The sequence below is a fragment of the Asterias amurensis genome, chromosome 10 (genome assembly GCF_032118995.1).
Source record: "Asterias amurensis chromosome 10, ASM3211899v1".
Taxonomy (NCBI): domain Eukaryota; kingdom Metazoa; phylum Echinodermata; class Asteroidea; order Forcipulatida; family Asteriidae; genus Asterias; species Asterias amurensis.
The window spans coordinates 4,433,517-4,459,234 of NC_092657.1; the positions used below are offsets into that span (position 1 = coordinate 4,433,517).

Here is a 25,718-nt window from a genome sequence, read left to right on the forward strand (position 1 = left end):
ATTTTAAACTATATTTTTGTATACATCAATTTCCTTTTTTTTTTGCTTTTTCATCTAAGTTATAAGAGTCAGTTCAGGTAAATAGTTGACATAGTTGCTCACGGTCAAAAAATGAATTTTTTTTATACTTTGTGGGTGGAAGGGCCTTGGGGTGCAAGTAAACAAAATTGCATTTTCAATTCTATATATAGCCCGTTGCCATGGTTACGGCTCATTTTATTTTTTTTGCCATTTTAGGTCGATTTTGGGGTCTGAAAAACTGGTTTTTAGCTCATATTTACAACTCCACCCCACCAAAATGCAATATTAATTCAAAAAACCTTTTATATCACTACAAAGTATCATCCTTGGCCTTCCTTGAGAAAAAAAATTATTGCTTTAAATATCACCCTTGTGCTATTTTTGCACCATGCATTACAGTATGTTTTTAGAACTTGCAAAATCGACATTTTTACCCTATTTTTGGACCCCAAAATGTCAACTTGCCAGGGGTCTCAGAAAATTTTCCTTTCGTCTGTGATTAGGGCCAACATTGGTCTTTCCATATCTGGTGTCAAAAACTTGGGCAATTGTATCCTGTTGGGCCAGTACTGCCTCAAAACTAGACTTTTTTCCCCAAAACATGAAAAATGCCTTTTTAAGGGTCTTTCCACATAATATCGACATACGTGTCCATGGTAAAAGAAAAGGAATATTTTTTTTTTATACTTTGTGGATGGTAGGGACTTGGGGTGCAAATAAACAACATTAACATTTCAAATCATAATATAACACGTTGCCATGGTAACAGTTCATTTGTGTTTAGGCCACTTTGGGCCGATATTGGGGAATGAAAAACTGTTTTTTTAAGTTAATATTTACAACTCCACCCCACCAAAAAACAAAAATATTTCATAAAACCTTTTACATCACTACAAAGTATCATCCTTGGCTTTACTTGAGACAAAAAATATTGCTATAAATTTCACCCTTGTGCTATTTTAAGAACGTGCATTACAGTATGTTTTTAGAGCTTGCAAATTCAACATTTTTACCATATTTTTTGCCCTCAAAATTCCATTTTTTCAGGGGTCTCAGAATATTTTCCTTTCGGTTTTGATCAGGGCCATAATTTGTCTTTTTATTTCTGGTAAGAAAGACTCGGGCAATTGTATCCTGATGTAACAGAACTGTCTCAAAAATAGACCCTTTTCCCCGAAAACATAGAGAAATGCATTTTGAAATATTTGCTTCATTTTGAATTTATAACATGAAAAAGTTAGCTATAATTCCATCAATCTGACAGCTTTTTATAAGCACTTTGTAGGTTTAGTGCATTACCAAACATTGATCAGGACTTGTTGATGACCTAAATCTTATAATTTGCCCCACCCCGGCCCTGGCCCAATCATATTTCTTGACATTGCATAAAATAAAATAACAGTTTTGCGAACAGCGCCTTTTTTTTTGAAAGTCACATTTTTTAATTCCCCTTGCACATCAAGAAAGTTTGTACTGTCTTTAATGTTTTGTTGGTTCTCGGAATATTTCCCTTTTTGTTTTGATTGGGCTATCATTATGGTTTGCATGTCTACTGGGGAGAAACACTTTGGTTTATTGTATCCTGTTGTGACACTTCTGCCTCAAAAATGGTAATTTTTCCAAAAACAATTAAAAATGCATTTTGAAGTTATCCCTTAGTTTGAATTGATAAAAAACAAAAACAAGCATGCTTGTTAAAAGAATATGGCACTGTTTCCATGCTCTTTAAGCCACTGAGTTCTTGTTTTGTCATAACTACTTTACCTAGTTGTACAGGTATGATTCACATTGCAAGAAGAGAAGTAGTGCGGTGAGCAATCTTTACTGTCCTTGTCTTTACATGGCCTTATAACAGTCTTCTTGGTCCCCTGCCCGCTACCGAACTAAACATTTTCATCCCATTCAGAACAAAGAGGCTCTAAAAGTGAGCAAGTACTGTATCCAAAGTATCTAACCATTTAGCCGCTGTACCGCCCAGCCGCATTATAGCGATACACTGTATGCGGTATGAGGAAACCTCGCTAGCTTGTGTTTGTAGAAAAAAAGGAACATCAAAAGAAAACTCGATAGTCATTAGTAGGTCTACGCATTTGTTAATATATCTAGTTGTTATAGATCGTTATTAATTCTCCCTTCACAGTTGACTTGTCAAAGCTAATGATGATGAAATAATTTAGCTCTTACGAAAAATAAAACGCTCATCAGTAAACAGGAAACTGTTCATCATTTATGATGATATTGTCGAAAATAACGCCTTCGCATTTAATCAGTATGAGCATTGAGCCAGACAAAAGCCTTGAAAAGCTATTGTGTTCATTTTATCCGTGCACAAAAGTATTCGCCATAAAAATTACCGTAGCCGTTTAACGAGAGGCATTTATTGTTCCCATGAGAACTTTTATACAAATATTACCGAAAGGGTAAAAAATTGTGCATACACATTAAGCCTTGGCTATCTTTTAAAATTTGAACTATGATTCCAGTAATTTACTGCAAGACTCTTGAGAAATTGGATTTCAGCAAACTCGGGCGGTGCAGGGACTAAAGGGCTAAATGGCCATTCACCTGCTTTGGCCTTTTGTAAGCAGTTCCCCCATCTATGGTGGGGTTCCTTTCAATTGTACTGTTGCAAACAATAAAAGAGTTGGTTTATTTAACGTGATAAACAACTCAATGTGATAAACAACTCAACGTTCTCAGAGACATATATAATAATTATGAATTAGTAAGATAGTGAATGGAAAAAATATCAAACTAGCCTGAATAGACTTTTGTCACTGCAAATGCATCTTACTTATTTATGTTCAGCAGGTGCAAGTTTTTACAACTTCTTTCAATGTTGTTTCATTAAAGGAACACGTTGCCTTGGATCGGTCGAGTTGGTATTTCAAAAGCGTTTGTAAACGTTTATTAAAAAATGCATATGATTAGAAAGATATTTTAAAAGTAGAATATAATGATCCATACAAGTATCACTCAAAAACATCTTTCTAACCATGCATTTTAAAACAAACCGTTACAAACGCATTTCAAAGACCAACTTAACCGATCCCAGGCAACGTGTTCCTTTTAAATAATCTCTTACGCTCATCTTGCAAATCGTTAGTATCATTGTTTTTAATAAGATCTTGGCAAACTTTTCCAACACTTTTAAGCGGGCTTTTTAATTTCCCACGTTTGTGTTGGACATGATTGGATGCTCCAAACCATCTGCCGCAAACACAGAAACTACATTGTTTATGATCTCTATCTCTAAGAAAAGTTTTACATTTGGTAGCAGGCAGGGACCAAGGAGAGTAGGCCCTGTATTAAAGACAACTTGTAAAGAATGCTCATCGCACTCTACTTGCAATGGGAATCATACCTGTACAATAGGTAAAGTAGCCAAATCAAGAACTCTCAGTGGCAAAGCATTGGTTTCGGTTTGGTTGGATACCATTATGTTTAAATAAAAACTTTGTATTCATTACTCAAAGGGCATGGAAACAGTGCCAGATTTTTAACAAGCATGCATTGTTTTGGGAAAATTACTATACTTAAGGCATGATCAGTCACAACAGGATACAATAAACACAGTGTTTCTACCCAGAAGACATGAAAACACCAATAACAACCGAAAGGGAACACTTTCACAAAAAGAGACGCTATTCACAAAACATTGTTTTATGCAATGTCAAGAAATATGAATGGGGCTGGGCCGGGCAAATTGTAAAATTAAGGTCATCAACAGTTCCTGATCAATGTTGGGTAATCCACTAGTGCTAAGGAAAAGCTGCAAGATTGATAGAATTATAACTTTTTAATGTTAGAAATTCAATATGAAGAAAAAACAATTCAAAATGCATTTTTCTGTTTGAGGAAAAAAGTCTATTTTTGAGACAGTACTGTTAACATCAGGATACACTTGCCAAGTTTTTCTTACCAGAAATAAAAAAGACAAATTTTTGCCCTGATCAAAACCGAAAGGAAAATATTCTGAGACCCCTGAAAAAAATGAAATTTCGAGGGCAAAAAATATGGTAAAAATGTTGATTTTGCAAGTTCTAAAAACATACTCTAATGCACGTTCTAAAAATAGCACAAGGGTGAAATTTATAGTAATATTTTTTGTCTCAAGTAAAGCCAAGGATGATACTTTGTAGTGATGTAAAAGGTTTTATGAAATAATTTTGTTTTTTGGTGGGGTGGAGTTGTAAATATTAACTAAAAAAAAACAGTTTTTCATTCCCCAATATCGGCCCAAAGTGGCCTAAACACACATGAACTTTTACCATGGCAACGTGTTATATTATGATTTGAAATGTAAATGTTGTTTATTTGGACCCCAAGTCCCTACCATCCTACCATCCACAAAAAAATGAAAAATATTCTTCTTTTTTTTACCGTGGACACGTATTTCGATATTATGTGAAAAGACCCTCTAGAAGGCATTTTTCATGTTTTGGGGAAAAAAGTCTAGTTTTGAGGCAGTACTGTCACAACAGGATACAATTGCCCAAGTTTTTGACACCAGATATTGAAAGACCACTGTTGGCCCTAATCACAGCCGAAAGGGAAACTTTCTGTGACCCCTGGCAAGTTGACATTTTGGGGTCCAAAAATAGGGTAAAAATGTTGATTTTGCAAGTTCTAAAAACATACTGTAATGCATAATGCAAAAATAGCACAAGGGTGTTATTTAAAGCAATAACAAATTTTCTCAAGGAAGGCCAAGGATGATACTTTGTAGTGATATAAAAGGTTTTTTGAAATAATGTTGCATTTTGGTTGGGTGGAGTTGTAAATATGAGCTAAAAACCAGTTTTTCAGACCCCAAAATCGGCCTAAAATGGCCAAAAAACAAAATGAGCCGTAACCATGGCAACGGGCTATATATAGAATTGAAAATGCAATTTTGTTTACTCGCACCCCAAGGCCCTTCAACCCACAAAGTATAAAAAAAATTCATTTTTTGACCGTGAGCAAGTATGTCAACTATTTACCTGAACTGACTCATAAATAACTACACATTTTTCAAATGAAAAGATTAAAAACAAATTATCCATAACTTCTTGCTTAAAACTCTCGTTGCTCTTGCGATTTCTCATTCCTTTTTAGGAGCTAATTCAGCCTATATTTCACAGTGAATTTAAAATGAAATTTTAAACTATATTTTTGTATACATAAATTTCTTTCTTTTTTTGCTTTCATCTAAGTTATAAATAACTACACATTTTTCAAATAAAAAGATTAAAAACAAATTATCCATAACTTCTTACTTAAAACTCTTGTTGCTCTGGCGATTTTTTATTCCTTTTTAGGAGCTAATTCAGCCTATATTTCACAGTGAATTTAAAATGAAATTTTAAACTATATTTTTTTATACATAAATTTCTTTCTTTTTTTGCTTTCATCTAAGTTATAAATAACTACACATTTTTCAAATGAAAAGATTAAAAACAAATTATCCATAACTTCTTGCTTAAAACTCTCGTTGCTCTGGCGATTTTTCATTCCTTTTTAGGAGCTAATTCAGCCTATATTTCACAGTGAATTTAAAATGAAATATTAAACTATATTTTTGTATACATCAATTTTCCTTTTATTTTGCTTTCATCTAGGTTATAAATAACTACACATTTTTCAAATGAAAAGATTAAAAACTTATCCATAACTTCTTGCGTAAAACTCTCTTTGCTCTGTTGATTGAACAAGCAATCTTTAATTTCTCATTCCTTTTTAGGAGACAGCCTCAGCCTATGCCCTTTACTTCACAGTGATCAGCTCCATTTAAACACGTTTTTTTTTAAAGGCAGTGGACACTATTGGTAATTACTCAAAATAATAATTAGCATAAAACCTTACTTGGTAAAGGAGTAATGGGGAGAGGTTGATAGTATAAAACATTGTGAGAAACGGCTCCCTCTATCAACCTCTCCCCATTACTCATAATCAAGAAAGGTTTTTTGGTTAATAATTATATTTGGTTTGCGGTAACACCTTGTGTGTATCTACTTGCCTGCTCGAGTTTATTCTTAGAGAAGGTGTCTTTCTTTAATTCTACTACCGTGAAAGGTTTTATGATAATAATTTGTTTTGAGTATAATTACCAACATAACCACTGCCTTTAAAGGAACATTACGGAATTGGTTTTGCTAGCAAAAAACTTGCTGGCAGTGCAAGCACTTTATGTAATCCACTATATACGTAAACTGAATAACCCTTAAAAGTTTGAGATCATTTGGCCATCTGGGTCACGAGTGGAGGGTGAAAAACAGATTACGAATAATGCATGACAGCGATGCCAAAACAAAATTGAATATAACGCGCGATAAACTCAAAACGCGAAAATAGTATATTTATTGTTCATCAAATATGAAATTTCAGACAGAAATATTTCAAGGGATGTTTTCTACTATCATCATCATTAGACCATATAAGTTTTACGTAAATCTGTGATCTTCACGAAGTTTTGTTTCGTACCAGTTCTGTAACATTCTATAACATTCTGTAACATTCTGTAACATTCTGTAACAATTCTGTAACATGTCTTAATATTCTTTATCCCCGATGCAAATTTACTATATATTATATTGTTGTGGTACCCGCTGCCAAAACATAGGATTCGAACTGCCTCTAGCTGCCGGGCAACCTTAGTAGTCTAGTTGGTAAGACACTGCTCTAGAATTGCAAGGGTTGTGGGTTCGAGTCCCACCCGAGTAACATGCCTGGGATATTTTTTCACAGGACTCGGGAAAGTACTGAGTATACAGTGCTAACACACATCGGTGTATGGGTAAAAACCAAAATTAATATTCTTTATCCCGATGCAAATTTAACATCTATTATATCGGTGCGGTACCCGCTGCCAAAACATAGGATTCGAACTGCCTCTAGCTACCGGGCAACCTTGGTAGTCTAGTTGGTAAGACACTGCTCTAGAATTGCAAGGGTTGTGGGTTCGAGTCCCACCCGAGTAACATGCCTGGGATATTTTTTCACAGGACTCGGGAAAGTACTGAGTATACAGTGCTAAGACACATCGGTGTATGGGTAAAAACCACAATTAATATTCTTTATCCCGATGCAAATTTAACATCTATTATTTGGTGCGGTACCCGCTGCCAAAACATAGGATTCGAACTGCCTCTAGCTACCGGGCAACCTTGGTAGTCTAGTTGGTAAGACACTGCTCTAGAATTGCAAGGGTTGTGGGTTCCAGTCCCACCCGAGTAACATGCCTGGGATATTTTTTCACAGAACTGGGGAAAGTACTGAGTATACAACGTTTATACCCAATTATAATACAAATGTCAGTTTTTGTTAACACCCAAAGATCCTTTAAAAGGGGTCTGATTGGTACTTTTTGTCTGACACAAAACACAAAAAGTCCCGCTGATTTACATGAAACCTCCACGGTTTAAAGATAGTAGATATACAATGCTAAGACACATCGGTGTATGGTTAAAAACCAAAATTAATACAATTCTGTAACCTTCCTTTAAACAACTTGCCGTATTTTCATGCTGCATTTTTTTAGGGAGTTTAGTAGTCCGCCTCCCCAGACCCCCCAGTGTATTCCTGTTGCACGTTCAACTTCTCCCTGCGGCAAGTATTTACCATTAAGATGAGCCCAAAAGCATTTCTTAAACCACCAGCCGCCCGGAAAAAGCTGTGCACAATTTCTCAGGTGTGAATCATTGTCCTGATCTTTTGTTGTGAATGGATTCCCTCTATGCTTTGTAAATGGATCACCTGCTGTGCTCTGAGCATCATATGAACCAACCTGGAGAGTGTACTTGTCACCTGTAACAGCAAACTCACCATAAGAAGCCCAAGCTGTATTGGACTGCCAATCTTCAATATCTACTCTGAGTTGCCATTGACCTGATCCAGTAAGGTCACGCAGGATATCATTCCCCAACCAGAACTCATTCTGTAGATCACCAAAACCAGATTGGTATTCAGCCCAGGTACGGTCAAAGTTAACAGAGCCATCTTGCCTCCTCTGAAACACGATCCAGCCTCCTCCATCTGTCTCCATATCACAGTAAACCTGTAACCCATCAGTCTGTGTAGGAAAGATGGTGTAAACACCATTGATGCGGTAACCAGCTTGGTACAACTCCAGACAACTGCTGTAACTTGTAGTGGAGGTGGGTAGTGAAAATGACAAAGTGTCCAAGTTGTCATCATAGTAGGCACTCCCTTGAATTGCAACAAAGTCATCAGGGCTGTGAGCTCTGCTGGCATTATTCAACACACAAATACCTCTTATGATGTGATAGTTGAATGATGCACACTGTGGATCCATAGAGCAGTCTCTTCCACAGATCACAGGAGAAGATACAGTCTTCCACTCAATCACATGATTCAGTAAGGCTCGGTTTTCAGCCAAGTAGAAATCCTTAGTTATTTTAGGAGTCTCACTCTGACAGGTTTGTGCCATGAAAGTCAAAAACAGGGATGTGATGATAACTATCATAATGAAGTTGGAGTTTAAGTCTTTTTAATGCATATTATAAAACAGAATCGAAGAGTTAGTTTTCAGTCGACTTTCTACTCAGCCTGCTATGTCTTAACTAAGTCCTTCCGTACGTTTTCTTTTACTGAAGTGATGAGGATCAGTGGAGTTTTTTTGTTGGAATGTACAGTGTACGTCAATGTTGTCACAAATGGTAACTTAAGGGTACTCATGGTAACATGTAAATAAATAAATTGTGGGGAGTAAAATTTGTCCTGTGTTCAGCTATATTAATCACTTTAACAATCTCCGGCAATTAATTAAAATTGGTCTCTGGCATCTAATTAAACTAACGAGAGACAAGCAATTAGCAAATCGACTGATGACATCTGCATTAAAGGGAAGGTACATGTGTGGTAATTACTCAAAACAAATGCTAACTTAAAAACTGACTTGGTATCAGGCATTAGAGAGCTGTTGATAGTATACAACATTGTGAGAAACGACTCCCTCTGAAGTATTGTAGTTTTTGAGAAAGAGGTAATTTCTTCCTATCTGAAAGCACACAAAGTCCAACAAGGGTGTTTCTTCTTTCATCATTTTCTCGCAAATTCGATGACCAATTGAGCCCAAATTTTCACAGGTTTGTTATTTTATGGTTATGATTGGACACACCAAGTGAGAACACTGGTCTTTGACGATTACCAAACATGTACAGTGCCTTTAAAGGCACAGACATGTTTAAATCAAATATCTCAACATGCATAAAATAACAACCCTTGACCCAATTGGTCATCGAAGTTCCGAGAGAATAATGGAAGAAAAAATACCCTCACCCTCACAAGTTGTGTGCTTTGAGATACCTTGAATTCAAGACCTCAGCTGAGGTGTCAATTCAATTCAAATCTTTTAGTGAGAAATTACTTCTTTCTTGAAAACTACATATGTACTTCAGGATCCGTTTCTCAAAATGTTTTATACTATCAACAGCTCTCCATTGCTCTAACCAAGTAAGGTTTTATGCTAATAATTATTTTGAGTAATTACCAATAGTGTCCACTGCCTTTAACCATTGGAATATTGGTAACGCTTGATGGACTTTGTATTCCTCATTACCGGAAAGCTCAATTAAAGAAAGAGGAGCTTTTAATTTGACAATCTGTTTATCTCCATTTAAATCCTTTTTCAAATAGCGCACTTAATTGGGTTGTGAACAAACCAGTTGTGTTGCAGACTACCCCAGGCAGATTAACTGCACCCCCATCCATTAAATTTAATGACTCAAACAATTCAAAGTATACATCCATTGATGAATAGGATGTATTACGGGTGCGTTCGTTTAGCTTCCCTGGGTCTAACCTCGCTATTCCTATTGGTGGAGAGTGCGTCACGTGGGTGTGTATAAACCTTTGTTTATGACCGGTAAAAAGTGTTAATTCATGGGCGTGACACGCGACCTTGCACCTGTTCTTTTAAGGCAGTTTCTTCATTCCTATTGGTCGACAGCAATGGCTGAAACAGTTGTGGCACATTACGCGTGACGCGCGACGCGCACAGCATTCCCTTATAAGGAGTTGTTTACCCGAGGGCGGCGGAGGGCTTTACCATTTCATAGCCGGAGGGGTGTTGTGTTGAAACAAATCATTGAACAATTAAAAATTTTGCATTTATTTTACTTTTTGACCTAAAAGTGATGATGTGATATACTCTTCTTCATTTACCGTTTGTGGTGTTTACATGGAAATATCATAGCATATTTTAACATTTTTTGCGACTTTCCTGTCACTAGTGGTGGTTCAAAATTTGGGTATTAGCACACGAGGGTGGTTGGTATTCAATTGAGTTTTTCGATTTGGTGGGCGAAAGTGTAAAAAAAAATTATCAGGTCTCAAAAAAGTTGTTTTTCTTTATTATATCCATACGACATACGACACCATATTTGAGTGAAGAACCAAGTGTGCACGTGCAAACTCACAGACGCCAGGTCGCCCATTGTTTGTATAAGGTATGTGGGTGATTACAAGGTGTCGTTAAACGACCGCGGTATCACAGTTTCGGCTTTTGAAGTCCTTTCGTTCGGGCTTCTTCTCTTCATCCCTCCATGGTATACCTAAGCTATTAGGTCCCTACAGCAAACACTAATCCTTCACTCCTTTGTGGGCTACTTAAAGTCACTGGACACTATTGTTAATTGTCAAAGACCAGTCTTCTCACCTGGTGGATCTCAAAATATGCATAAAATAACAAACCTGTGAAAATTTGAGCTCAATTGGTTGTCGAAGTTGCGAGATAATAATGAAAGAAAAAAACACCTTGTCACATGAAGTTGTGTGCTTTCAGATACTTGATTTCGAGACCTCTAAATCTGAGGTCTCGAAATCAAATTCGTGGAAAATTACTTCTTTCTGGAAATTTACAACACTTAAGAGGGAGCTGTTTCTCACAATGTTTTATACTATCAACCTCTCCCCATTACTCGTAATCAAGAAAGAATTTTTGGTAATAATTATATTTGGTTTGCGGTAACACCATGTGTGTATCTACTTGCCAGCTCGAGTTTATTCTTAGAGAAGGTGTCTTTCTTTAATTCTACTACCGTGAAAGGTTTTATGATAATAATTTGTTTTGAGTATAATTACCAACAATGTCCACTGCCTTTAAAGGAACATTACAGAATTGGTTTTGCTAGCAAAAAACTTGCTGGCAGTGCAAGCACTTTATGTAATCCACTATATACGTAAACTGAATAACCCTTAAAAGTTTGAGATCATTTGGCCATCTGGGTCACGAGTGGAGGGTGAAAAACAGATTACGAATAATGCATGACAGCGATGCCAAAACAAAATTGAATATAACGCGCGATAAACTCAAAATGCGAAATTAGATTATTTATTGTTCATCAAATATGAAATTTCAGACAGAAATATTTCAAGGGATGTTTTCTACTATCATCATCATTAGACCATATAAGTTTTACGTAAATCTGTGACCTTCACGAAGTTTTGTTTCGTACCAGTTCTGTAACATTCTATAACGTTCTGTAACATTCTGTAACATTCTGTAACAATTCTGTAACATGTCTAAATATTCTTTATCCCCGATGCAAATTTAACATCTATTATATCGGTGCGGTACCCGCTGCCAAAACATAGGATTCGAACTGCCTCTAGCTGCCGGGCAACCTTAGTAGTCTAGTTGGTAAAACACTGCTCTAGAATTGCAAGGGTTGTGGGTTCGAGTCCCACCCGAGTAACATGCCTGGGATATTTTTTCACAGGACTCGGGAAAGTACTGAGTATACAGTGCTAAGACACATCGGTGTATGGGTAAAAACCACAATTAATATTCTTTATCCCGATGCAAATTTAACATCTATTATTTGGTGCGGTACCCGCTGCCAAAACATAGGATTCGAACTGCCTCTAGCTACCGGGCAACCTTGGTAGTCTAGTTGGTAAGACACTGCTCTAGAATTGCAAGGGTTGTGGGTTCGAGTCCCACCCGAGTAACATGCCTGGGATATTTTTTCACAGAACTCGGGAAAGTACTGAGTATACAACGTTTATACCCAATTATAATGCAAATGTCGGTTTTTGTTAACACCCAAAGATCCTTTAAAAGGGGTCTGATTGGTACTTTTTGTCTGACACAAAACACAAAAAGTCCTGCTGATTTACATGAAACCTCCACGGTTTAAAGATAGTAGATATACAATGCTAAGACACATCGGTGTATGGGTAAAAACCAAAATTAATACAATTCTGTAACCTTCCTTTAAACAACTTGCCGTATTTTCATGCTGCATTTTTTTAGGGAGTTTAGTAGTCCGCCTCCCCAGACCCCCCAGTGTATTCCTGTTGCACGTTCAACTTCTCCCTGCGGCAAGTATTTACCATTAAGATGAGCCCAAAAGCATTCCTTAAACCACCAGCCGCCCGGAAAAAGCTGTGCACAATTTCTCGGGTATGAATCATTGTCCTGATCTTTTGTTGTGAATGGATTCCCTCTATGCGAGGTAAATGAATCACCTGCTGTACTCTGAGCATCATATGAACCAACATGGAGAGTGTACTTGTCACCTGTAACAGCAAACTCACCATAAGAAGCCCAAGCTGTATTGGACTGCCAATCTTCAATATCTACTCTGAGTTGCCATTGACCTGATCCAGTAAGGTCACGCAGGATATCATTCCCCAACCAGAACTCATTCTGTAGATCACCAAAACCAGATTGGTATTTAGCCCAGGTACGGTCAAAGTTAACAGAGCCATCTTGTCTCCTCTGGAACACGATCCAGCCTCCTCCATCTGTCTCCATATCACAGTAAACCTGTAACCCATCAGTCAGACTTGTAGGAAAGATTGTGTACACACCATTGATGCGATAACCAGCTTGATACAACTCCAAACAACTGCTAGTGCTGGGTAGTGAAAGTGACAAAGTGTCCAAGTTGTCATCATAGTAGGCACTACCCTGAATCTCAACAAAGTCATCAGGGCTGTGAGCTCTGCTGCCATTATTCATCACACAAATACCTCTTATGATGTGATAGTTGAATGATGCACACTGTGGATCCATAGAGCAGTCTCGCCCACAGATCACAGGAGAAGATACAGTCTTCCACTCAATCACATGATTCAGTAAGGCTCGGTTTTCAGCCAAGTAGAAATCCTTAGTTATTTTACGAGTCTCACTCTGACAGGTTTGTGCCATGAAAGTCAAAAACAGGGATGTGATGATAACTATCATAATGAAGTTGGAGTTTAAGTCTTTTTAATGCATATTATAAAACAGAATCGAAGAGTTAGTTTTCAGTCGACTTTCTACTCAGCCTGCTATGTCTTAACTAAGTCCTTCCGTACGTTTTCTTTTACTGAAGTGATGAGGATCAGTGGAGTTTTTTTGTTGGAATGTACAGTGTACGTCAATGTTGTCACAAATGGTAACTTAAGGGTACTCATGGTAACATGTAAATAAATAAATTGTGGGGAGTAAAATTTGTCCTGTGTTAAGCTATATTAATCACTTTAACAATCTCCGGCAATTAATTAAAATTGGTCTCTGGCATCTAATTAAACTAACGAGAGACAAGCAATTAGCAAATCGACTGATGACATCTGCATTAAAGGGAAGGTACATGTGTGGTAATTACTCAAAACAAATGCTTACTTAAAAACTGACTTGGTATCAGGCATTAGAGAGCTGTTGATAGTATACAACATTGTGAGAAACGGCTCCCTCTGAAGTATTGTAGTTTTTGAGAAAGAGGTAATTTCTTCCTATCTGAAAGCACACAAAGTCCAACAAGGGTGTTTCTTCTTACATCATTTTCTCGCAAATTCGATGACCAATTGAGCCCAAATTTTCACAGGTTTGTTATTTTATGGTTATGATTGGACACACCAAGTGAGAACACTGGTCTTTGACGATTACCAAACATGTACAGTGCCTTTAAAGGCACAGACATGTTTAAATCAAATACCACTTGGTGTATCTCAACATGCATAAAATAACAACCCTTGACCCAATTGGTCATCGAAGTTCCGAGAGAATAATGAAAGAAAAAATACCCTCACCCTCACAAGTTGTGTGCTTTGAGATACCTTGAGTTCAAGACCTCAGCTGAGGTCTCGATTCAATTCAAATCTTTTAGTGAGAAATTACTTCTTTCTCGAAAACTACATATGTACTTCAGGATCCGTTTCTCAAAATGTTTTGTACTATCAACAGGGCCCAATTTCATAGAGCTGCTAAGCACCAAAATTTGCTTAGCATGAAATTTCTTCCTTCATAAAGACAGGATTATCAACTAAATTTCCATGTGTTGCATATTGCTTGTTACTGGTATTCAGCTGTTGTTTGCTTATCCTGAAAATCACGTTGAAATTTGGCTGGTTATCCTGTTTTTATTAAGGAAGAAATTTCATGCTTAGCAAATTTTTGTGCTTAGCAGCTCTATGAAATTGGGCCCAGCTCTCCATTGCTCGTTACCAAGTAAGGTTTTATGCTAATAATTATTTTGAGTAATTACCAATAGTGTCCAGTGCCTTTAACCATTGGAATATTGGTAACGCTTGATGGACTTTGTATTCCTCAATACCGGAAAGCTCAATTAAAGAAAGAGGAGCTTTTAATTTGACAATCTGTTTATCTCCATTTAATTTCTTTTTCAAATAGCGGACTTAATTGGATCGTGAACAAACCAGGGCCAAATTTCATAGAGCTGCTAAGCACAAAAATTTGCTTAGCATGAAATTTTTTCCTTTGATAAAAATAAAATTACCAACCAAATTTCCATATGTTGCATTTTGCTTGTTATACTGGTATTCAGCTGTTGTTTGCTTATCCTGAAAATCAGGTGGAAATTTGGTTGGTAATCCGGTTGTTATTTCATGTTAAGCAAATTTTTGTGCTTAGCAGCTCTAAGAAATTGGCGCCAGTTAGGTTGCAGAATAACCAAGGCTGATTAATTGCACATCCATTAAATTTAATGACTCAATCAATTCAAAGTATACATCCGTTGATAAAAAGGATGTGTTATATAGTGTCTGAGTTTTTGTTTCTGAAACTCAGAAAATCATCAACAAAATTTGGATCTTTCCCTAAGTGTAAAGACATTGGACACTATTTGAGCTCAATTGGTTGCCGAAGTTGAGAGATAATAATGAAATAAAAAAACACCCTTGTTGGACGAATTTGTGTGCTTTTAGATAGGAATAAAAGACTTCTGGCTAGAAGTCTTTTATTTTTCTAAGTGAGAAATTACCTCTTTCTCAAAATCTATGCTACTTTAGAGGGAGCAATTTCTCACAATGTTTTATACTATCAACAGCTCTCCAATGTTCATTTCCATGTCAGTTTTTAAGTTAATATTTGTTTTGAGTAATTACCAAACGTGTACCTTCCCTTAAAGCCATTGGACCCTTTCGGTAAACAGTGTTGTCCAAGGCCCACACTTTGTGTACCACAACTTCTATATCAAATAACAAACCTGTGAAAATTTAGGCTCAATCGGTCATCGGAGTCGGGAGAAAACAACGCCAAAAACCCACCCTTGTTTCCGCGTGTTTCGTCGTGTCATGACATGTGTTTAGAATAAATCCGTAATTCTCGTTAACGAGAATTTATTTACTTTTGCTGTTTTCTCAAAAAGTAAAGCATTTCATGGAATAATATTTCAAGAAAAGTCTTTCACCATTGCCTTCTGTAAACCCTGTAAGTAATTTGTAAATCTGTGAACTTTTATTTTTTTTTCTGAACCGAAAGGGTCCAATGGCTTTAAGCAAGGCACTTCCCTTTAGACAATTTTAGCGGGATTTACAGCGAATTCAACTTGGATCTCGCTGGGAATCCTGCCGGGAGGGCTATATAAGAAACCACTATTTATTTGTTTATAAACAGCAAACTATATTTGGTTTGCGGTAACACCATGTGTGTATCTACTTGCCAGCTCGAGTTTATTCTTAGAAAAGGTGTCTTTCTTTAATTCTACTACCGTGGAGTAGATTTATCGGGTTGACGATGGTCAGTTCTGAAAAGAACTGTCCTGCTTTTTAACTACTACCCGGGCAGATGGTATAGTAAATTTGCCGAGACTACTACTTTAGCTTATTGGATCGTAATTAACTGCACTACCGCGGAGTCAGTTCTGGAATTGGTCTCAACGTTTAGACTAGCTTGCTCTAGTCATCGTCTGGAAACTATCTTTACATGGTGTTCATTTTCTTATTTCTGTTTGCTTGTTTACAGGTCTAGCACCGGTAAAATATGAGGTTGTCGTGGTAACAGCCAATGAGAAGGGAGCAGGGACCGACGCCAACGTCAGCATTATTATTTACGGATCGAACGGGGACTCTGGGAAACATCCTCTCAAACAAAGATTCAGAGATCTCTTCGAGAAAGGTACACGCAAAATGTTATTAAAGATATTGAACAAGATTGGTTTAAAGGCAGTGGACACTATTGGTAATTGTCAAATACTAGCCTTCACAGTTGGTGTATCTCAACAGATGCATAAAATAACAAACCTGTGAAAATTTGAGCTCAAGCGGTCATCGAACTTGTGAGATAATAATGAAAGAAGAAAACACCCTTGTCACACGAAGTTGTGTGCGTTTAGATGGTTGATTTCGAGACCTCAAGTTCTAAATCTGAGGTCTCGAAATCAAATTCGTTAAAAATTACTTCTTTCTCGAAAACTATGGCACTTCAGAGGTAGCCGTTTCTCACAATGTATTGTACTATCAACCTCTCCCCATTACTCGTAATCAAGAAAGGATTTATGATGATAATTATTTTGAGTAATTACCAATAATGTCCACTGCCTTTAAGAGATGTTAAATTTGCATCGGGGATAAAGAATATTAAATTTTGGTTTTTACCCATACACCGATGTGTGTTAGCACTGTAATACTCAGTACTTTCCCCGAGTCCTGTGAAAAAAATGTCACCTGCATATTTACTCGAATGGGATTCGCTGCCAAAACATAGGATTCAAACTGCCTCCAGCTGCCGGGCAATCTCGATAGTCTAGTTGGTAAGACACTGCTCTAGAATTGCAAGGGTCGTGGGTTCGAATCCCACCCCAGTAAATATGCAGGTGATATTTTTTTCACAGGACTCGGGGAAAGTACTGAGTATACAGTGCTTACACACATTGGTGGATGGGTAAAAACCAAAATTAATATAACATTGTTATTGTCATTATATTGTGTAATTACTTACTATGATTATGTAACAGTGCATGAAAACCCTGTGTACAGGTTTTTTAAGCCCCATATAAATGCAAGCTACTATTTTTAATATTATATCTATAGGTCAAACGGACAAATTCACCCTGGAAGTTCTGGACCTCGGCGATTTGGTGAAGCTATACGTAGAGCACGACAACAAGGGATTCAACGCCGGCTGGCTCTGCGACCATGTGACCATCACCAATCTGGCAACCGGCAAACAGACACTCTTCCCATGTGGGAAATGGCTTGACAAGGGCAAAGGAGACGGGGAACTATACAAAGAGCTCTATCCAGCCAAAGAATAACAAAAATAATACGTCGAAAATGTGAGGGCGCTGTTTTTGTTTGGTGAAATCGTCAACCTGGCGACCGGCAAGCAGAGGCTCTTCCCATGTGGGTAATGGCTTGACAAGGGCAAAGGAGATGGGGAACTATACAAAGAGCTCTATCTGGCCAAAGAATAAATAAAATAATGCGATGTCTATGTGGGGGCACTGTTTGGTTTGGTGAAATCGCCAACCTGGCGACCGGCAAGCAGCCCTGTGGGAAAGGGCTTGACAAGGGCAAAGGAGACGGGGAACTATACAAAGAGCTCTATCCAGCCAAAGAAAAAGAAATAATGCGTTGTCAATTTGAGGGCGCTGTTTTTGTTTGGTGAAATCGCCAATCGACGACAGGCAAGCAGACGCTCTTTCCCTGTGGAAAAGGGCTTGACGAGGGCAAAGGAGATGGGGAACTATACAAAAGCTCTATCCAGCCAAAGAATAAGAAATAATGCGTTGTCAATTTGGGGGCACTGTTTGGTTTGCGCAAAATTTTGTCAACCCTTTGTCTACATTGTGTCTTCGACTTTGGTTTGATTACGGGAACTCTGCAAAGAACTCTTACCAGCCAAAGAATAAGAAGTATTGCGTTGTCAGTGTGAGGGTACGGACGAAAGCTTTTTTAACCCTTTTTCACAGCGTCTCTTACGTGAGCTACGAAATTGTAAAAAAAATCGCAACCAAATGTTTTTGTGGTTGGAATAAGTGCCGATTTGTGCCAATACTTCTTCTACAGCAAAAAATAGCTAGCAAAGTATCATGATTTTGGGTAATTCCATGATGTCAAATGTTTAACTCAGTGTGTTGTGGCCGAGTGGTCTGACATTGAACTTAAATTCTGGTGGATTTGTCATTGAAGTGTAGGGTCGAATCCCAGTCTTTGTGTTTGTGTCTATGATTGAGACATTTACTGGTAGCGTTAATTCATGCTTCTTATTACCCGGGTGTAAATGCGTACCTGCAAGGGTACTCATATACACAAGTGTCATAATAATAATAATAATAATAATAATAATAATAATAATAATAATAATAATAATAATAATAATAATAATAATAATAATAATAATAATAATAATAATAATAATAATAATAATAATAATAATAATAATAATAATAATAATAATAATAATAATAATAATAATAATAATAATAATAATAATAATAATAATAATAATAATAATAATAATAATAATAATAATAACAATAATAATAATAATAATAATAATAATAATAATAATATCATCATATCATACTCAAGTCGCTGAGTATATAATCAAACTTTCAGAAAGATTTGGTTATTGCAGTGATGAATTCTGAGACCCATTTATTTAGCACCTTATACGGATTTTACAAGGTGCTACACTGTACGACGCATTCAGCAGGAACACCTGGGCAAACCCCTTCCCCCTTCTCTTTTCGATAAGTGTACTGGGTTCTTTTACATATGTAACACAACACATGGGACCAACGGCTTTAAGACCCATCTGAGGACGAAGCAATGGTTATGTGTCTTGCTTAAGGACACAAGTGTCACGGTTGGGGATTTGAACCCACAGAGTTTGAATTCTGTGCTCTAAACTGCTCGGCCACGACACTTTCACGATGGGGATTCGAACTCACATTCCGATGACTTAAAATACCAGAAGGTTTATTCGATGCTCTAAAGCACTCGGCTAGGACTCCCTTTGTGATGAGCACTGATTGCAATATAATTATGTGCAAGAAAATTTATTGGGTTTTGCAAGATATAACTCAGCTGTCAGATTGGGGCGCGGTTTATTTTTGTACAAAGAGTCTAAAATTATTTATACGCAATCAATGGAATAATTACAGTTTGTTGCGAAAGGTATACATGTATATTTGTGAATTTTGTCATTTCAAGCAGATTGTAGAGTCAGGAATTCTTAAAATTTTGATTGTGATGAATCATAAAAAAACCTCAGGGAAGAAGTTTTTGTACTCCTCGATGAAAAAACCCTCCCCCTTCTCTCCGTTCGGAAAAAAAAGTATTATTTTTGTGTATGTCCAAAGTTTAGTGTTAGATTAAAGGAACATTACAGAATTGGTTTTGCTTGCAAAAATGTTGCTGGCAGTGTAAGCACTTTATGTAATCCACCATCAACTGACAAACCTGTAGAAGTTTGAGATCAATCAGCCACATGGGTCACGAGAGAATAGTGAAAAACCGAACAAGTGTTCCAAAATTAATCAAACGCTCCCTGAGCGATAAACTCCAAACGCGAAATTAGACTATTTGTTTCTCATCAAATATGGAATTTCAGACAGAAATATTTCAAGGGATGTTTTCAACTATCATTATCATTAGACCGTGTAAGTTTGATGTAAATCTGTGATCTTCACGATTTCTGTTTCTTACCAATTCTGTAACGTTCCTTTAAAGAAAGGCTTGTTGTCCATTCTAAAACGACAGTTTTAGCAAAGTGATCGATAGTGCCCTTGTAGAGTGCTTGTGCTTGAGCAACAAATTATTCCAGTCTTCAAGTTTCCAAATTGTTATATTTGATAAGAGTACTTTCATTCCAATCCAAACAAAAACATATCATAAAAGGATTGAAAATCTTTGGGTTTTTTGGGAAGAGTAGCATTTCCCAATCGTATAGTTTTCTAAAAAATATCATAAAGAGATGGTTCATCATTGTTTTTCGGAAGAGGACATTCATTCCAATGAATTTATTTATGATTATAGGTTTTCAAATCTTCTCTTTTCAAGGGTCTATATTGTGCCTTCATCAAGCGCAAACAAATTCTTGTAATTCCTCTTGAGGCGTTGCAAACATTCTCTCATCTGTCCCACAATTTATTAGGGAGATGATATCCCAGGTTTAAAGTGTTTGTTTTTAGTTGGGGTTTTTTAATTATTTTAAAATGATGTGAAAATAATGCTCTAATGGCACTTGATCAAAACAACATTCCTGAAGTTATTTTGAAAATTGATCACAAAAGTATTTTGTATTTTGTAAACTTTAATTCATACGGATTATTTTACCGAGGCTCTTGCAATTTGCATGCTTTTGATATTTCTTGTGTAAACTACTCGAGGACTTAGATTACACTTGTTATAAAGTACTTTTCTTGTGTGTATTTCTTTCTAAGCCCTACCATTTGAGGCACATTGGTTCATAAGTAAACCAGAAAGTCTCAATACATTTGATTAACTAACATAAGATTCAATTTAGTCTTAATATACGGTAACAATCCTTTAAAAAAACATTGCAATAACCTCCATCACTGATGTCAAACACATTAAAGGAACGCTTCATCGAACAATTTCTGATTTTTGCCACAAAAACTCTGAAAGTATACGGTTCTTAATTGGGTCATTAAACTTACTGGATGTGCGGTTATTCTGCTTGGGGCAGTCAGCAGCCCTACTGGTTTGTGCATGCTCCAAAGTCGACTGTTTGAAAGGAAATTACATAGAGATAACAGGTGTGAGTTGCCGGAAGGAAAAGATGTTTTATTCAGGCTTTTTTTTTAAAATGGAGCTTTCCTGTTATGCCTTTACGTGCCGTGCACAATTTTCAGCCAATGGTAGGTCTTCAATTTGACCTCAGTGAGGACGCTGTTTCTGGCTTGTGGGGTCATCCATGTGCAAGAGGTCTAAAACATGGGGGTCATAAAGACGCAAGTCACCTCTGATGAGGTGCTCTTGTCACGTTCAGCCTTTTTAAGGCCTTTTTTACAAAATCTTTTTTTTATTTATTAGCCTCCCCATAAGTTGAATCTTGACATTCCGACCCGCAATCATGGAAAAGATGAGATTGCTTAAGTACCAGAGGTTTCAGTTGACCCGTTTTATTAAAATGACCGATATCTTTTTAATGCAAGAATTACATATCGAGGTGATTTTTATTGTGTATATTTTTGAATAAATGAAAATTGTACATGTGTAGCTATATAGCCTCATATTTTGAGGTCAGTACCTGTTTGCTGTAGATAACTTTGCCTGGGGTATAGTAAGCCTTGACCACTGTGTAGTCGGAAAGCATTTTCAGGCTTTAACTTTTTTTATCACAAAGATATTTAGGTAAAAATCGTGTTCAGCCTTGTATGTATAACCATTTTTGTAAAGAAGATAATGCATCGTATTTGTACATTTGTTTTGTGGAGGCCTATATGTAAATTTTGTATTGGACAGAAGGAGGTTTATATGTTTAAATTTAGTCGGTTAATTCTGCTTTGTTATAATTTTATGCTCAAGTTAATGAGTAGAAGTCAGGGTATCCTGCTGTTTTATGTACAGCTTTGTTTGAAGAGGCTTTTTTTAAGAACAAAGCTTTTATGATGTGGATTATATCCATGAGCTCTCCATGCATGGGCTCCAGAGGGCGCTCTAACGCACCAGTGAGTGTACTATGTGTATCTGCAAACTCTCAAGTTGTTTCTGAATCGCTGACTTCGGCTCCAGCTACGGCTAGAATGTGCTCTTTCTGCCTGTTCCTTTACACTGGCAGATGCACTGATCTAGCCGAAGTCGACGTTTCGGACACGACCTTACCTGAAGAGAAAAACAAGTAATGTAGTTTCTTGTAGCCAAATATAAATGTAAACAGAACAGTACAATAAATCTGAGTGCAAATCCAACAGGGCGCGCTTTGACCTTTGTGTGTGTTTTAAAGTTGGCAGTGTCATAAAGTAACACTTGGTGTTAAGGGAAGGGCTTGCCCCAGTGTTTCTGGCATGGTCTGTTAGCACATATGCGCCATCTTACCTTCTACTCCTTTTAAGGCGCTGCTTAATTGCTTCGTCTCATTAAGGTAATCTTATTCACCAGATCGACTCGCGATACTCTCGCAAGACTGCTTGCCCCGCGAGACTACTCACAAGAGCAGTGATCTAGCGAAGCGCCGCCACAACTCGACTATCTCACCCCACAACTCTATCGGCAGACCATTAACGACTTGTCAACAAGTCTAACCAGGTATCCGCATTACGAGTATCGCAACCAAGACTCAATAACTACATTATACCTCCATTTCAGCGAGTCTTATACAGTGACATTGCTTTGGTCATTAGACTTGGTGAAATTAGCAGTTATAAACTGCCTGCGCAGTCAGCAGCACTTCTGGCTTGTTCATTAATCAAAATAAATCCACTGTTTGGACAAGGAATTACATTGAGATAACAGGTGTGAGTTGGTATAGATGAAAGGATGTATTATTTTGGCCTCTGTCTTGAACAAAGCATTTCTGTAGCCGCCAGCAGTGTTTTTATGTCAATGACACATTACAAATGTAAATTTTTGTCTTGATATATTTGCATATCAATTAAAGGAACCCCGTTGCCTTGGATCAGTCGAGTTGGTCTTTGAAAAGCATTTGTAACCAATTGTTATAAAATGCATACGATTAGAAAGATATTTAAAAAGTAGAATATAATGATCCACACAAACTTTCCCCGAAATTGCGTGGTTGTCCTTTTACTTTGCAAACTAGGTAAAAGGAAAGCCACGCAATTTCGCGTCATACTTTAAGATATAAATGCATCTTAACGTGATCTTTATAGCAACTTAAGTAACAGCCGAGAATAAAACGGCCTCTAAATAAAGTGAGTCTTCCACCACAGTTTTGGAGAGCTGCCCTGCAGTTTATTAACAAGAAAACACATTTCAAATGCAAAATCAGCTTCAAATTCCACCACAAATTTAAATGTTCAGATGCCTGAAAACTAATTATCACAAATCTCATTTCAAATTCGTTTGAGTTCATAGTATGAAGAAAAATATATATGTATATTTAACAGTTGGCAAAAAAATGTTTAACGTTCATTATCCCTGATGCAAATTTATCACCTATTAAATTAATTTTACATTGAATTATATTTTTGAAAAACAAATTAAGAATTTACAAATGGATTAGATATCTACTAAATGTGTAGAAGCATAATTGATTACAATTTTGTCAAAACAAAAAGGCTATACCATAAACTAAATACGAGTACTTTAAGTGAATGAAACTCAAAAATAAGAACAAAATACTTAAACTGAAATAAACTAAATACTAATACCAATACTAAACTTTTAGAATATCATAAATTGGGCCCAATTTCATGGCTCTGCCTACTGAAGCAAAGAACCAGAAGCAGGGAATTCGGCGCTTACTCCATGCGTGTTTCAGCAGGGAACTTTGGCTTGTTTGGTAGCGTACTCCTCATTTATAGGCATTCTACGCTTACACAGCTAGCACACAAATTCGATGCTTACCGTGTAAGTGTAGAATGCTGATTGTTAGCGCAGAATTCGGCGGTTAGCAGAGCCGTGAAATTGGGCCCAGATGGAATCAAGTAGGTCAGAAGCTAATAAGCTGTAGGTCAAATCAAAGTTGTGTCCGAAAATATTAACTTTTAGGCACTAGACACCTTTGTTAATTGTCAAAGACCAGGGGCCAATTTCATAGAGCTGCTTAAGCAAAAAAATTGGTTAAGCACGAAAATAGCTTGCTTATTTTACACATGTTACTGGCCAAAATGTCATGCCATATACATTGCTTGTGACTTGTATTGGGCTATTTTACTTGGCATAACAATTGAGCTGAGCCTTGGCCGGTATTCTGATTTTACTAAGCATGGATTATTTTGCTTAAGCAGAATTTTGTGCTTAAGCAGCTCTATACTTGTTACCAAGTAAAGTTTTTACTCTTCACTCAAAACAGTTGTTTTGAGTAATTACCAATAGTGTCCGGTGCCTTTAATCGGGAATGCTAGTGAAAGTTTCATTCCAAAAGTGGTAGCGTTTTGAGATTCACCTGAAAATCTTGAGCGATTATGTCTAAATAGGAAGAATAATCCACAATTGGAACACACAATCTAACAACATTTCTCAGATTAAAATATTGTTGAATCCCTTTCTGTAAAACAACATTCCAAAGGGAAATGGCTCTCCAAATGTTATACACTATATCAACAGCAACATTGCTTGTAAACTAAAGTGAATTTGTATGGTCATTCATTTTACGTGTAGTTACCAAAGGCTATAATCTTAAAGGAGCACGTTGCCTTGGATCGGTCGAGTTGGTCTTTGAAAAGCGTTTGAAACCGTTTTTTTTTATGCATATGGGTAGAAAGATGTTGTAAAACTAGAATACAATGATTCACACAAACATGCCTCGAAAGTGCATGGTTTTCCTTTTACCTGGTCGACTAACACGGTCGGCCATTTATGGGAATCAAATTGTTGACTCCTATAATTGGCCGACCGTGTTAGTTCGCACAGTAGAAGGAAAACCACGCAATTTCGAGGCAAACTTGTGTGGTTCATTGTATTCTACTTTTAAAACATCTCTCCAACCATATGCATTTCATAACAAACGGTTACAAACGCTTTTTATAGACCAACTCATCCGATCCAAGGCAGCGTGTTCCTTTAACACTTTGTAAAGTCAAGTTCATATACATGTATTGCTAATAAACACAACGTTAAAATACCAATTTAACCAAAATACAATGAAAACATACTTTGCTTTATATAATAAAGGTAAAAAAATGCTTTGCTTATTACAGCATTAATATCATTAATATCATTAACACAAAATCACTGTGTCTTCAGAAAGATTTATTTTGTAACCGTCATTTTCTATACAAACAATTTGGCAGTGCAGACTCTTTATCTTTCACCAGCGTCACACACGGCTACTGTCTGCTACACTCGCCATTTTGGAAGTCAAATAGCACCCAAAAAATTAGATCACAAAAAATGCATTGCCTAAAATGGGCACAGCACTTTATAACACTTCTGGGCGTAGACTCCCAAAATGACAAAGGTTTATTTTGATAATGATGTCAGGTGGATAAGCCAATTGAATAATGTTTTGTACAATGTTAACTCGCTTGATCACAGTATAACTGCTTAAAGTTTGAATTCCTCAGACTACTACTACATCACATGGTTTTGCGAAGGTGTTTGTTTAGACACAATGGTACAAGGTTTTGCCCATCTGGAGGTTGCTACACAATACTTGCCCGGAATATTTTGTCATTGCAATTGTCTCTGAGGAATACATACTTCAAGGGTGAGATACCTTTTGTAGTTGAGTTGAATCCCCACTAACTGTGAATGAAGATGAAGGTAATATAATTTAACGGTACCTGTAGAAGTTTCACCTTTACTCGTCGTAAATTTTTTGAGAAAAAAGGTGAAAATCACAGAGAAATGTTTTAAGGAGAGTCCCATTAATA

At 36.8% G+C, this 25,718-nt stretch overlaps 1 protein-coding gene and 2 pseudogenes across 1 annotated transcript in view; 1 reads left to right on the forward strand and 2 right to left on the reverse strand.

The window, feature by feature from the left end:
- The window catches only part of LOC139942508 (lipoxygenase homology domain-containing protein 1-like), a 100,389-nt gene extending 81,867 nt beyond the window's left edge, over nucleotides 1-18,522 (forward strand). The window contains exons 47-48 of the mRNA XM_071939322.1: nucleotides 16,214-16,366; nucleotides 17,281-18,522. Coding sequence (XP_071795423.1) covers nucleotides 16,214-16,366; nucleotides 17,281-17,504 — 377 coding nt within the window. The 3' untranslated portion in view covers nucleotides 17,505-18,522. The remainder of the gene's footprint in view (nucleotides 1-16,213; nucleotides 16,367-17,280) is intronic.
- LOC139942509 (microfibril-associated glycoprotein 4 pseudogene) lies at nucleotides 7,502-8,485 on the reverse strand (annotated as a pseudogene).
- Nucleotides 12,239-13,213, reverse strand: LOC139942511 (microfibril-associated glycoprotein 4 pseudogene; annotated as a pseudogene).
- Nucleotides 18,523-25,718: the final 7,196 nt, after the last annotated feature.